Raw genomic sequence first — 14,297 nt, 5'->3', positions numbered from 1 at the left:
GAAACTCTTTCTGGAAACAAACAAACAAATAGACTATTGAAAATGTACAGCTGATGAGTCATGACTATCAAGGTTTCCATACAGGCAAAGATAGATACTTATCATTAAGGTGTCAATTTTTAAAGTCACTCTTAGGGCCAGTGAGATGGTTCAAAAAGCAAAAGCAAAGGAACTTGCCATCAAGCCTGACAACCTGAGTTCACACCCTTGGGTTCCACAAGACAGGACAAAAGTGACTTTCAGAACTTGACCTCTGACCTCTGTCTGTTTGCACTGTGCTGTTCCTTTTCCCACACAATATACCTTTATTCATACAAAAATAATTGTTCTAAAAAAGAAAAGCTATAAAATCATTTTTAGGGCTGGCAAGACGGCTCAGTGGGCAAGGGAGCTTGCTGCGTTAGCCTGGTGACGCGAGTTTCCCCCTCGGAACCCACATAAAGGTTCAAGAGAACTGACTTAGGCTGTGCTCGGACCTCCACACTGGCACCATGGCACGTGTGCCTATAAACACGCAGACACAGAAATGCATTTTTAAAAATTAAAATCACTTTGATTGTGCACACGAAGTTTATTGTAAGTAACTTACAATACCTGAATCTAACTGGTAAACGACTGTGCCTTGCTCTTCCCCCACAATCTCTGGCACCTTTTCATCCCCTGTGGGCTGGTAGAAATATTCTGGTTCAGGTGGAACCCACTCTGAAAGAAGATATTTTCAAAAGTACAGAACAGGAGACGATATATGGGGCACAATCAAAATTAACATAAAATTATAATTACTTAAATGATGACTGTTGCTCAACCCAACCTAATTCTCATTCCAAATTTCCAGACTGTTTCTAAATTGTCACACTTCTTTCCATAATGGCTGTGGGCAGATGCCAAGCAAGCAGCATGTGCCTAGATGCATAGGGTCCTGAGTGACCACGGTGCTTGATACTGATACAGTAAAATCATAAATTTGATTTAAAGTGTGTGTGTGTGTGTGTGTGTGTGTGAGAGAGAGTGTGTGTGTGTGTGTGTGTGTGTGTGTGTGTGTGTGTGTGTGTGTACGGGAGCTCTGAGGCTAGCTTTCAGGAGTTTGTCTCATTTCCTGCCTGTTTAAGGCAATGTCCCTGGTTTCTTCTCTTGGACTATGTATTCAGGGCTAGCCGGACCTCAAGCTTTCAAACAATTCTGTCTCCATCTCCTAAGAGTGCTGGGATTACAAATGTACAAATATGGAACTTTTTACAAAGATTCTGGGGTTCAAACTCAGTTGATCGGGCTTGTTTGGTTAATCATCTCTCTTTCCCCCAAAATCATAAATTGTAAATAGAAAACTTAAACTATGCCAGAAAGGTCAATATAAATGGTTGCAGTTTGCCCCTGTGTTTCCTGAAAGTAAGGGAAGTGTGGTCAGATGTATACTTTTTAATGTGTGTGTATGTGTGTGTGCGCGAATGTGTGCCAAGTGTGTGCAGGTGCCCATGGAGGGCAGAAGATGGTGTTACTGGTATTGGAGTTATGGTTATGAACCACCATGTGGGTGCTGGAAATTAACCCAGGTCCTCGGGAAGAGCAGCTGGTTGCTGAGTCAGGTCTATTTTCCAGGTTCTTGTGTGCAATATGATATTCTTGGTTCAATTGTATTTGATCAGTCTTGATATAAGTGATGAAGTCCATAGTGTCGGAACACAGTTTTTACTGTTTTTAACTTAATTTTGAGCTTGCTAGAGCTTTTTATGGGGATGGTAGAGTTGGTTTTTGTTTTGTTTTGTTTTCCTGGTGCTAAAGAGGGAACTCAGGCATTTGTTCACTAGCCAGAGCTACATAGTGAGACCCTGTCTCGAAAAAAGAAAAAAAAAAAATTTGAAAGACTGTATACCAAGAGCTCACAGATAGGACCACATATCACATAGGACCATTATATCACAAAGCAAGAGTCCACTGGCCAACGGAGCTCGGTGACAGAACACTAGTGGACAAAGGCCTGGAAAACAGATATAAGTATTATAAATTTTGGCCTCTGAGAAGCTGCCTTTCTGTTCCTAAAAGCAGAAGCATCCTATCTAGTTTCCACTCTAGTGTGTTAACAGATGGCGACTCTGTCTTGCCTTCTATGTCAGAGTGAAAGACTAAATTCTAAGGGCTAGAGAGTTGGCTCCGCTGGTGAAGTGTTAACTGTGCATCATGAGGACCTGAGTGTGATCCCCTGAACACACTCCGAAGCTGGAAATGATGCTCTAAAGCACAGTGCTGGCGACGGGCGGATCTATCTGGCTGCCAGACTCACCGAATTTGTGAGGTGTAGGTCCCAGTGAGAGACACTGTCTTAAAACTCAAGGTAGATGGCTCCTGAGAAACGATATCTGAGGCTGATCTCTGGCTTCCACATGCACATAAAACATGTGCGTGTGCACTTGTGCACACATACATGACTTTAAATTCTATGGCCTTGTAATAAAAGTAAGATAAAATACCAGGACTACACACACACACACACACACGCACGCACGCACGCACGCACGCACGCACGCACGCACGCACGCACGCACGCACGCACGCACGTCGTATTACCAATATGGTGAATGTTTTCCTTGATGACCTCGCACTCTATCGGCCATTTCGGAGCCTGCAGTGGCCCTCGACTAGAGAAGAAGGAGAAGAGCTCCCGGGGTTCTCGAAGACGCGGGTTCACTTCGTCTAGTTCGTCATAAAGAAGCTGTCTGCTCCTAAGGAGTGGCGAACTCAGCATAAGCGGATCTGCCAAAAGGAAAAGGAAACACCTGAACAACCCCCTTTTCACCTCGGCGGCCTCGCTGCTCCTCTGTAGTAACTGGGTGATTTTAAACATCTGTGTGTGGTAGGTAGTGCACAGCTTTAATCCCAGCTCTTAGGAGGCAGAGGCAGGCAGATAGACTTCTGTGAGTTCAAGGCCAGCCTGGTCTACACAGAGAGTTCCAGACTAGTCAGGAATACACAGCAAGATGCTATTGTGCCATACCCCCAACCAATAAAAAGGTTAAGAAATAGACTAAGATAACAGATAAAATTGTAAACTATTAAGTTAAAATTCTGCAAATCTAGATTTTTTTTAAAAATCAAGTTAATGGGTCTAAGATCTCTCAACAGTGGGCTACATAATACTTAATATAATACTTAATATGCTTTATTATTTTGTATTTATTCAGGTGACAAGAGAGGACTTTCAATTCTCCTATCAGCATTATGGGAAAAGCACAAAAAACTTCATTGACTACAGAGAAAGAAGCGCAGACCTAAATTCAGTCTCCAGAACACAGGCAAAAATGTGGGGCATGGTGACCTAGGCATGTTGACAGCATTTCTGAGGATGTCATGTTGTCCTCCAGCCTACACACACACACACACACACACACACACACACACACACACACTTCTTTAAAAAAAGACAGACAGTAAGAAAGAAACAGAGAGAGGAAGAAAGGAAAGAAAAAATGATAAAAGAATTCCCAAGTGCTGGGGATTCCCAATAACTGGGAATTACCAATGACCAGTTGGTAAACTGTTTGCTGTGCAAGGTTGAGGCCATGAATTCAGATGCTCAGAACCCATGTAAGAAACAGGCATAAAGGGCACATCTGTAATCCCAGTTTGGGGCGGGTCAGAGGAAGGTAGATCCCGGGAGTTCACTGGCCAGACAATGTCGCCAAATCAATGAGTTCCAGGTGCAGTAAGAGGGACCTTGTCTCAAAAAATAAGGTTGGAAGGGATAGATAAAGACATACAGCATTGACCCCTGACCTCTAAACATGTACATGCACCCACAAACATATAAGCATACACCATGCAAACACACACATTAAAAAGAAACTATAGTAGAGGCTGGAGAGATGGCTCAGAGGTTGAGAGCACTGACTGCTCTTCCAGAGGTCCTGAGTTCAATTCTCAGCACCCACATGGTGACTCACAACTATCTATAATGAGATCTGGTGCCCTCTTCTGACCTGCAGGCATACATGCAGACAGAACACTGTATACATAATAAATAAATAAATCTTAAAAACAAAACAAAACAAAAAACAAGCCAGGTGGTGGTGGCCTTTAATCCCAGCACTTGGGAAGCAGAGCCAGGCGGATCTCTGTGAGTTCGAGGCCAGCCTGGACTACCGAGTGAGCTCCAGGAAAGGCGCAAAGCTACACAGGGAAACCCTGTCTAGAAAAACCAAAAAAACAAAACAAAACAAAAAACTATAGTAGCCAGACAGTGGTGGCACACATCTTTAATCCTAGCACTTGGGAGGCAGAAGCAGGTGAATCTCTGAGTTTGAAGCCAGTCTGGTCTACAGAGTGAGTTCAAGGACAGCCAGGACTACACAGAGAAACCCTGTCTCAAAAAAAAAAAAAAAAAAGAAAAGAAAAGAAAAAGAAAAAGAAAAAAAAGGAAAGAAAGAAAGAAAAAGACAACTACAGCGACACAGTTGACAAGTTGAATTTGAGGCCCATGCCATACTTATCTGAAGCTCACTACCTTTGCCTACAGCGTCTATCTGAGCGTGCCCAGCTGAAGGTAAACAGGTAGGCCCTAGAAAGGAAGAAGGAATCACCATTGGTTTCTTTTTGTCCACTGTCTCCCATCTCCTTTTACTTTTCATCCTCACACTGGGTCCCGAATCTCTATATAAACCTTTACCCAGTAATTAATGGGTGAGACAACACACACTTGAAAGATGGCAAAGTGGAAACAAAGGAAAGCCAGAGGCTGGAGGGGTGGCTCAGAGGTTAAGAACACTGACTGCTCTTCCAGAGGTCCTGAGTTCAATTCCCAACACCCACATGGTGGCTCGTAAGTATCTATAACTGGCGAGTAGGCATACACGCAGACAGAACACTGTATACATAAATAAATAAATAAATCTTTTTTTTTTTTAAGGATGCTTGCTGCACTTGTAGTGGACTGGGGTTCAGTTTTCAGTATCAATGGGCCGAGGAGCTCACAGCCCCCTGTAACTCCTGCTCTAGGGGATCCAACTCTGGTCTCAAGGGCACTCATGCACATACTCATACAACACACACACACATATACATAACATAATAAAAATAAAATCTTTTGTTTGTTTGCTTTTCAAGACAGGGTTTCTCTGTGTAGCTCTGGCTGTCCTGGAACTCCCTCTGTAGACCAGGCTGGCCTCAAATTCACAGAGATCTGCCTGCCTCTGCCTCCCGAGTACTAGGATTAAAGGCCTCTTCCACTACTGCCTAGCTTCAATAATTCTTCTTTAAATATTAATACATTTTCCTTTCTTCTTTCACTTATTTGTTTATTCATTTTTGAGACAGGGTCCTTCCACGTAGCCCTGGCTGGCCTGAAACTCAATATTGTAGACCAGTCTAGTCTTGAACTCATTGGTGCCTCTACTACCCGAGTGCTGGGATTAAAGGCATGTACCCCCACCACCCGGCAAAAATAAAATCTTTTCAAAATCTTTTCTGTGAGTTTGAGGCCAGTCTGGTCTACCTAGTGAGTTCCAGGCCAACCCGAGCTACATAGTGAGGCACTATCTTTACAAAATGTATGATACATATGTAGTAGCATATATACATAATCCTGTAATGTACTCAGGAGTTAAAGCAGGAGAGTCAGAGATTATAAACAAACCTAGGCTACATAGCAGGACCCCACCTCAAAAAGTTAAAAGTTGGAGATATAGCTGTTGTCTACCATGCGCAAGACCCTGAGCTTGATTTCTAACGTGTGTGTGTGTGTGTGTGTGTGTGTGTGTGTGTGTGTGTGTGTGTGCGTGTTTGTGTAGAATTTGCCTCACAAAAATTTTTCAAGATATATATAAAGATGTTCATTACATTGTGTTCAAATCATGAAAAAGGCAGAAGTAACCAAGATAGCCACCAAAAAGGAAGTTAAATTAATGATGGTATATTAATGAGAAGTAATACTAAGAGTATCTTTTAAAAGAGCTTAGTAGAGGTGGGGCCTCAAACTCACAGAAATTTGCCTCCCTCTGCTTCCCAAATGCTGCAACTTAAGGTATTCCCCACTACGCCTAACATAAATCCTTTTTTAAAAGATTTCCTTTTGCTGGGTGGTGGTGGTGGAGGCAGGCGGATCTCTGTGAGTTCAAGAGGTAAACACTTGTGATTCTAGTTTCTTTCAATTTCATCTTTTATTTTATCAGTGGTATTTATTTCTAAATAGAAGTGTTTTTGTTTTTTGAGATAGGATGGGTCAACCTGACCTCAAACTCACTATGTAGTCAAGACTGGTCTGAATTTTTTTTTTTTTAATTTATTTATTATGTATACAGTGTTCTGTCTGCACATATCCCTGCAGGCCAGAAGAGGGCGCCAGATCTCGTTACAGATGGTTGTGAGCCACCATGTGGTTGCTGGGAATTGAACTCAGGACCTTTGGAAGGGCAGTCAGTGCTCTTAACCTCTGAGCCATCTCTCCAGCCCTGGTCTGAATTCTTAATTCTCTCTTGTCTCTGCCTCCTAAATGCTGGTATTACAGTCATGTGCTGTCACACCCATCCCTAGAAACAAATTTAAACTTTTGTCCAGAAAATTATTAGCATTATATTCTTGGCTTTTGAATTTGTGACAGTCGAAAGTTTTAAGTAAAAAAGGGATATAGTCATATTTGTATATTAAGAAAGGGCATTGCTATGCTCAAAACAGATTGGGAGCAAGTAATTGGAACCAAAGAAACTGGGAGGTCAATTAGAAAGCCAATGATGGCGGCGTGAACTGGGAGTAGGGGCAAGGCAGAGAGAAGGTGCAAAGGCAACGCAATGAATTGAGGCTTGGATACATTTGTGTTGATGCATACACTGAGCTGCATTCCAGCCCTTGGATTTGAGGTGTTACCTGCATCTCTACAAAAAATTACTTTTGACCTCTCATCTTTATAGCAAATGGAAACCATCACAGGAAACACAACTGGACACAGAGCAGAGATGAATGGACTGTGGGGAGCCCATCCCCAAACGATACATCTACATCTCAGCTCCTGCAGCTATAGCCCAGGGAACATTGCTGAAGAGAGGGCAGAAAGATTGTAAGAGCCAGAGTACCAGGATGTCTGCTGGGAAACAGTCTGTCATAGAAATGGTTGCATAAACAAGATCGGAACAATGGCAACATCAATAGACTGCTAGTGCTATTGGAAGCAGGAAATCTCACCCCTAGACAAAGAACTAAGGCAAAGAGAGGGGAAATTAGACTCCATGAGCGCCCTAATCGGTTGCCCAGTACAAAGGGGTTAGCCCTGAAACCATATACACACAAACAATAAAACAGCACCCTGTAGGCTGTATATATACTTAGGCGTACATGGTTGTAGTTATACTTATGTGTACATATACATATTCATCTATAAGTGTAACAGTAATAATCAAAGAACACAAGGCTATTGATGTGAGAGTGGGGAACATGGGAGGGGATGAAGGCAGGGACTTGGGAGGAGCTGGGGGGGAGAAAGGGAAGGGGGAAGTGATAAAACTGTATTTTAATTAAAATGTATAACATGGCTTTCGTCTAAGTTAGCCGGAATTGCTTTTCCCTACTCTTTTTTTTTTTTTTGTGAATGTTACTCTCATTTGTAGTATTACAATGTATTTATTTATAAATACATTAAATCATATAAGGAAGTGCATAGAAATCACAAGCATGAGAAAAAAATCAAAAGAATGTAAATGTATAAAGAATCATTATCATATACAAGGAATTAATTCCGTTGAAAATTAATTTTAGCCCTGAATAAATACATACAAGTAGCATTATACAGACTGAATGGGTTGTGTGTGTGTATTTAGAAATATACATGTGTATACATATATGTATACAACAAAAATTAAGGGAGAAAAGAGGCGATGAACTGGGGAGAACAAGGAGGTACAGTTTGGAAGAAGGAAAAGGAAGGGGAAAATATTGTAGTTATATTAAAATTTCAAAATAATTGGAAACTTCCTTTCAAAGGGATGATATTGTACAATTGGTTAAGCTTTCCCAGGAGTTAATCTACTGAAGACGTTCTAGGAAAGCCACTGAGTCACAGAAAAAAACAGTTCATGCAAGCTGTGACAAAGCTGGGTCCCAGGAGCATCCCCAAGCTCACCCTGATTATCTTTACCTGGCAGCAAGGGCCAAGAGCCATGTCCTGAAGCAGTTGGTAAGTGACTTGTTCCTTGTACCTGGACTGCTTTCCCTCAAACAATTCCACAACACACTAAACATTTAGTCATTGATGCCTCCACCAAAGTTGGTATCGACAACGGAAATACCCCAAATGCCTATTTCAGAAGTGACAGTGAAGCCCAAAACACCAGGAAGTCAAGATGTTAAGCAGAAAGAAGGAAATAAGAAATGACAGAGTAACCCAAGTTTGCTCAGAAGTCCAGAGACTTCCAAATTTTGTCAAAGATCAAAGCTATTTTCCTCAACTCTAGGCAACAAGCATTTTGTTTTTATTGTAACAGCTGGACTGTTTCTTTAATAGCTGGTGCACTAAATTTCTTACCAAGAACCTAGTTACACACCTGATATTGGAGAAAAAATAATGAATAAATAAACAAGTAAAATAAGTCAGTAAGCTTTTCCCACTCTTAAGCAAAGTGCCTTAATCAGTTACACTCAACAACAGCAACTCAACGTGAAAAACATGTGTTCTCTTCATGAGGGTCTTACAGATTTTCAAAAAAATTGAGGAGAAAGATCCAGAATTTTAATTTAAACCTATAATCCAAGTCAATTTAAAGCAAATTTTTGGAGCTGGAGAGATGGCTCAGAAGGTAAAGGCTTGATAACCTGATTTGATTCCCAGAATACACATGATGGAAGGAGAGAATCAACTCCTATGAATTTAACCTCTACATATACGCACACTGTGTTTGTGGTATGTCTACACACACACACACACTCACACACAAATATAAAATACATGGAAAAATAAATAACCAAACAACACCCCCTTTAAAAAACCAAAATAAAACAAATAAACCAAAACTCAAAAGGAACAAAGAAAATGCCAGGAGCCTGGGTTGGTTGCTTGGCTTCTCCCACGTTTCGTCACCTTCTCTTAGGCTCCTGGAGTTCTCAAGGCAGTAAGGTTCTGGTGGAGGTAGGAAGGCTGGAGGGTTACTCACATAGAAATGACTCTTTTTCCAAGGTGTCTGAGATCAAATTCTCTCTTTCTCCATAAGAGCCATTCAACGTGTACCGAGGACTAGTCTTCCAAACACACTGATGAGTAGCAGAACTTGATAGATTGCCTTTCTGGGCTAAGAGTAAGTGGTTTAGTTCAAGTTGCTTGTAGGGTGGCTCAATATCTCTAGTGCTGAGGTTAATATAAATCCCGACTACTCAAAAACCACGACTTTTATTACCACAGTCCATCACAGGCTTTTGTAATAACACATCCCATTTTTAAAAGATCTCTCACATTCCAATTTATGCAAAGTGAGAATAATTATTCCCATTTAACAAGAGAAGAAGGAGAGTAGAGATTAATACCATGGTATAGTGGTTTAATAATGGTGTTTAGAAGGCAGAAAAACTCGGCAGCTCTAAGAGCTGCTCAGAGAGCCAAAGCCAAGCAAAGGCAGGTATCACAGTGGGAGCAAAGTATTGTACTGTAGGCAGAAGTTTCTGTCCCACCAGCAGCCCCAAATAAACACACTGACGCTTATATTAGTTACAAATGCTCTGCCAATAGCTCAGGCTTGTTACTAGCTAACTCTTACATTTGAATTAACCCATATTCCTTATCTATGCTTTGCCATGTGGCTTGGTACCTTTTCTCAGTACGGCATGCCCATCTTGCTTCTCTCTGTTTCTGCTGGTGACTCCTGACTCTGCCCTTCTTCCTCCCAGCATTCTTGAGTTTGGTTCTCCCACCTAACCTTATCCTGTCCAGCTATTGGCCAGTCACCTTCTTTATTAAACCAATCACAGTGACATATATTCACACAGTGTAAAGGAAGGAATATTCCATATTGTACCAGGTCTTACTATGTAGCCCTGGCTGTCCTGGAACTCACTTTGTAGACCAGGCTGGCCTCAAACTCATAGATATCTGTCTGCCTCTGCCTCCCAAGTGCTGAGAAAAAAGGTGTGGGCCACCCCACCCAGCTTCAAAAGCATTTCTGTCCTAAGGATACTTATTGAATCTGACAAACTGAAGTTTTCCTTTCCACAAATGAGTAACAAAGTAGAAATTGTTAATAACAATGTTGAATGAGTTTGTCAGAATTACAGTCAATATAAAGCTGGCCATGGTGGGTAAACAGAGGTAGTAAGTAGGATTGCAAGTTTGAAGTCAACTGGACTACATGGCAAGACTTTGTCTCAAAAGGCCAAGAGCTGTAAATCTAGTTCAGTGGGAGAACTAGTAAGTGCAAGGTGCCAGGTTTGCACCCCAGAACGGCAAAAATGAACAAGCAAAATAAAGCTAGGTATTGAGGTGGAGACCAGCTTGGGTTACAAATGACCCTGTCTCAAAAGACCAAAAAAAAAAAAAAACAAAAAAACCCCAACAAAACAAAAATAAAAACTTACCGGGCATGGTGGTACATGCCCTTAGTCCCAGCACTTGGGAGGCAGAGGCAATCAGATCTCTGAGTTCAAGGCCAGCCTGGTCTACAAAGTGAGTTCCAGGACAGCCAGGCCTCTTGTACAGAGAAAGCCTGTCTTGAAAAACCAAAGCCAAAAGCAAAACAAAATGTCACACTAGAAAATGAGTTTCTGGCTCGCAAGATGGCTGGGGGGGGGAGGGGTGCCGGCTGCAAGGCCTGAGGACCTGAGTCGGATCCCTGGGGGCGAAGTTGGAAGGAGAGAACCAACTCCTGAAAAGTGTCCTCTGACCTCCATGTGTGGATAATGTATGTGTGCCCACACATTTACACACATAGAAGGAATGTCATAAAGGTGAGTTTCCTTGTCTTTTTGTAGCTGAGGATGACTATGAACTTCCGGTTCTCCTGGCTCAGCCTCCAGGACTGGGACTGCACACACATGCTTCCACCCCTAGCTTCAAAAGACCCTAAAATTTAAAAGACAACATGTGGAACTAGAGAGATGGCTCAGCAGTTATGAGCACTTACTACTCTTCCAGAGGTTCCACATCCAGTTCCCAGCACCCACATGGTGGCTTACAACCATCTGTCACTCAAATTCTAGGGGATAGGATACCCTTCTCTGGCCTTTAGAGGCACCAGACAAGTGTATAGTATACATACACACATGCAGGGAAACACACTGTGCTGGACAGTTTTATGTCAGCTTGACACAAGCTAAAGGCACCAGAAAGGAGGGAACTTCAATTAAGAAAATGCCTCTATAAATCAGAATGTAAGAAAGCCTGTAGGGCATTTTCTCAATTAATTCTTGATGGGGGAAGGCCCAGCCCATTGTGGGTGGTGCCATTACTGGGCTGGTGGTCCTGGGTTCTTTTTTTGTGTAGACTAGGCTAGCCTTGGACTCAGAGATCTGCCCGCCTTTGCCTCACAAATCCTGGGATTAAAGGTGTGTATCACTAGGCCCTGCTGGTCCTGCGTTCTGTAAGAAAGCAGGCTTAGCAAGCCATGGGGAACAGCCAATAAGCAGCATCCCTCCATGGCCTCTGCATCAGCTCCTGTCTCTAGGTTCCTGTCCTGTTTGAATTCCTGTCCTGACTTCCTTCAATGATGGACTACAATGTGGAAGTGTAAGCTCAATAAACCCTCTCCTTCCCAATTTGCTCTTTGGTCATGGTGTTTCAATGCAGCAATAGAAACCCTAAGACACACACACACACACACACACACACACACACACACACACACACTAAAAATAAATCTTTTTTTAAAGGCATTTAACTTGTATGGTGGTTTGAATGAGAATGGCTCCCATAGGTTTGTGTGTTTGAATACTTCATGGAACTGCTTGGGAAGGATTAGGAGGTGTGGCCTTGTTGGAATAGGCATGTCACTGGGGATGAGTTTGAGGTTTTAAAAGACATGTGCCACTCTGATGTGCTCTTTGTCTCCAGGAGATGTGAGTTCTCAGCTGTTCCTGCTGCCATGCCTTTTCTCCATCATCATGGACTCTAACTCTCTGGAACCATAAGCCCAATTAAATGCTTGCTTTTATAATTTGCCCTTATAAATGTCCATAGTGCATTAATCACAGCAATAGAAAAGTAACTAACACAACTTAGGAGGCAAAGGTAGAAAGATGGCAAGTTTGAGGCTTGCCTAGATGAACTGCCACAGTTCTAGGATGTAACCTTGTCTTTAAAAAAAAAGATAACATTTATAATAATACAAAAATGGAAATGCTATACAAAATCTGTAAATATACCCTGGGTATGGAGGCACATGTTTGTAATCCCAATGCTTTGGAGGTAGAGGCTAGAGGATTTCAGCTTTGTCTACCTAGTAAATTACAGGCCAGCCAGGGTACATGGCAGGATTTTGTCTTAAAACAATAATAAAACAGGCTGGAGAGATGGCCCAGAAGTTATAAGAGTGCTTACTGCTCTTTCATAGAACCCAAGTTGGTTTCCATCACCTACATGGTGGTTCATAATCATCTATATTCTAGTTCCTGGGACCCCAACCTCCTCAGGTACCAAACACACACACACACACACACACACACACACACACACACACACGGTGCACATACATCCATGTAGGCAAAAACACCCATACACCTGGCAGTGGTGGTGCATGCCTTTAATCCTAGCATTTGGGAGGCAGAGGCAGGTTCAAGCCAGCCTGGTCTTACAAAGCGAGTTCCAGGACAGCCAGAGCTACACAGAGAAAAACAAACAAACAAATAAACAAAAAACCACCACCACTACCACCACCACCACCAACAACAAAAAACAAACAAAAAATATTTTTCCTAATAAACTCCAACTCTACTTTAAACAAAAGTCAGTATGGGTATATACCTGGTATATACAGACTGTCTTAAAAAGAAATCAACAGGTAAATAAGTAATTAATTAAGTAAAAATAAAAGATTTCAAGGTGTCGGTGATTGAAATGTAGCCCCTGGGCAATGTTCAACAAGTGTTCTATCAGCTTCACCCTCAGTCCCTAATGATTTTCTAACATCACAAACTAATTTTAAAATTTACATAAAGAGTACTTGAGATGTGTCTTAGCAGGGTACTTGCATAGCATACTGTATTGAACACAGGTCATCTTGAGAACCAAAAGAAAAAAAGAATCGAGAAAAGCAAAGTCTCAAGAAAAGGCAAGGTGCTTCTGAAGAACATGGAGAAAGGAGTGAATGACTCTCCAGATAGCAAGACTATAAAGCTGGGTATAGCGGTGCCAGAGTCTAAGATGGGGCGTGAGCTCCTTGCCTTCCTGGACTACATGGTGAGAGTCATCCAAATAAGAAACCATTTTAATGTCCTACAGCAATTCAGAGAAGACAGTTATTGCTGCACCAGTAGAAAAGTCGGCCAATCAACTAAAGAGCCCAGAAGGGACATTTGTACTCTTGTATATAGTAAGTCTGTCCCTAGACAGAGGTGACACAGCAGTTCAATAGGGGTAGGAAGTACTTTTCAACTAATCACCCAGAAAAAGTATTCGAGTCTTATCCAAACACAGTTCTTTCAGCTGATGCAACAATTCAACTCGGTGATGCTGGAAAAGAATGAAGCATTACCTTTAAAGTATCCATAATACTGGAGGTGATGGTGCATAAAATCCTCATAGGGATCAGAAAGAGTCTGTGAAAGAAAAGGCATTCTCAAGCAGAACGTTTCATTCAGATGGCACCGAATTGTTAGCAAAAAGTGCCAAACATGCCTCATAGGATACAGTAACAAAACAAGCGAAATCCACGCAATTATCGAATTATTTCATCTTGGGAATCATGCTCTCTAACGGATCTGGGGTACCAGCAGGTGTGGAGCACACTAGCAATCCCAGCACCAGGAAAGCAGAGGTAGGAGGAGCAAGTTCAAGGCTAGTATGGGTAACAGTGAGTTGGGGCCAACCTGGGCTACAGAGCAAGGTCGTATAACCCACCTTCCTTCCAAAAAAACCAACTACAAAACAAACCTCCAGCTGGACCAGCATGCCACCACAATGAACCTTGTAAAAAGGGTCTAGGGTTGGGTTTCTGTGAAGTTATTGGAAAGGGGAGTGTACCGACCTCCGGCTTGAGCTCTGTCTCCAAGGCTGGGAACATGTTCCTGCCGAATAGGATAACGTAGGCAAGTCAGTAGCACCGCACCCAGTTGCAGCCTCTGCCTAATTTCCAAAAGAGTAGCTGATTACACAGAAGCCTCAAATCACAGCCGGAAAAGTGAAA

General features: G+C 42.2%; 1 protein-coding gene across 10 annotated transcripts in view; it reads right to left on the bottom strand.

Moving 5' to 3' along the window:
• Agbl2 (AGBL carboxypeptidase 2) overlaps nt 1-14,297 on the bottom strand; it is a 61,681-nt gene that overhangs the window by 46,509 nt on the left and 875 nt on the right. For 8 of the 10 annotated variants that reach the window (XM_059260855.1, XM_059260856.1, XM_059260854.1 and 5 more), the window contains exons 3-7: nt 14,139-14,236; nt 13,647-13,710; nt 4,496-4,549; nt 2,563-2,748; nt 595-702 (exon numbers count right to left, since the gene is read on the bottom strand). In XM_059260855.1, coding sequence (XP_059116838.1) covers nt 595-702; nt 2,563-2,748; nt 4,496-4,549; nt 13,647-13,710; nt 14,139-14,174 — 448 coding nt within the window. In that variant the 5' untranslated portion in view covers nt 14,175-14,236. Of the gene's footprint in view, nt 1-594; nt 703-2,562; nt 2,749-4,495; nt 4,550-9,125; nt 9,261-13,646; nt 13,711-14,138; nt 14,237-14,297 lie in introns of all 10 variants that reach the window. The other 2 variants (XM_059260863.1, XM_059260857.1) reach the window with 2 other exon arrangements.

This window comes from Peromyscus eremicus, chromosome 4 (genome assembly GCF_949786415.1).
Source record: "Peromyscus eremicus chromosome 4, PerEre_H2_v1, whole genome shotgun sequence".
Taxonomy (NCBI): domain Eukaryota; kingdom Metazoa; phylum Chordata; class Mammalia; order Rodentia; family Cricetidae; genus Peromyscus; species Peromyscus eremicus.
This window is presented reverse-complemented; position numbering and strand designations above follow the sequence as displayed.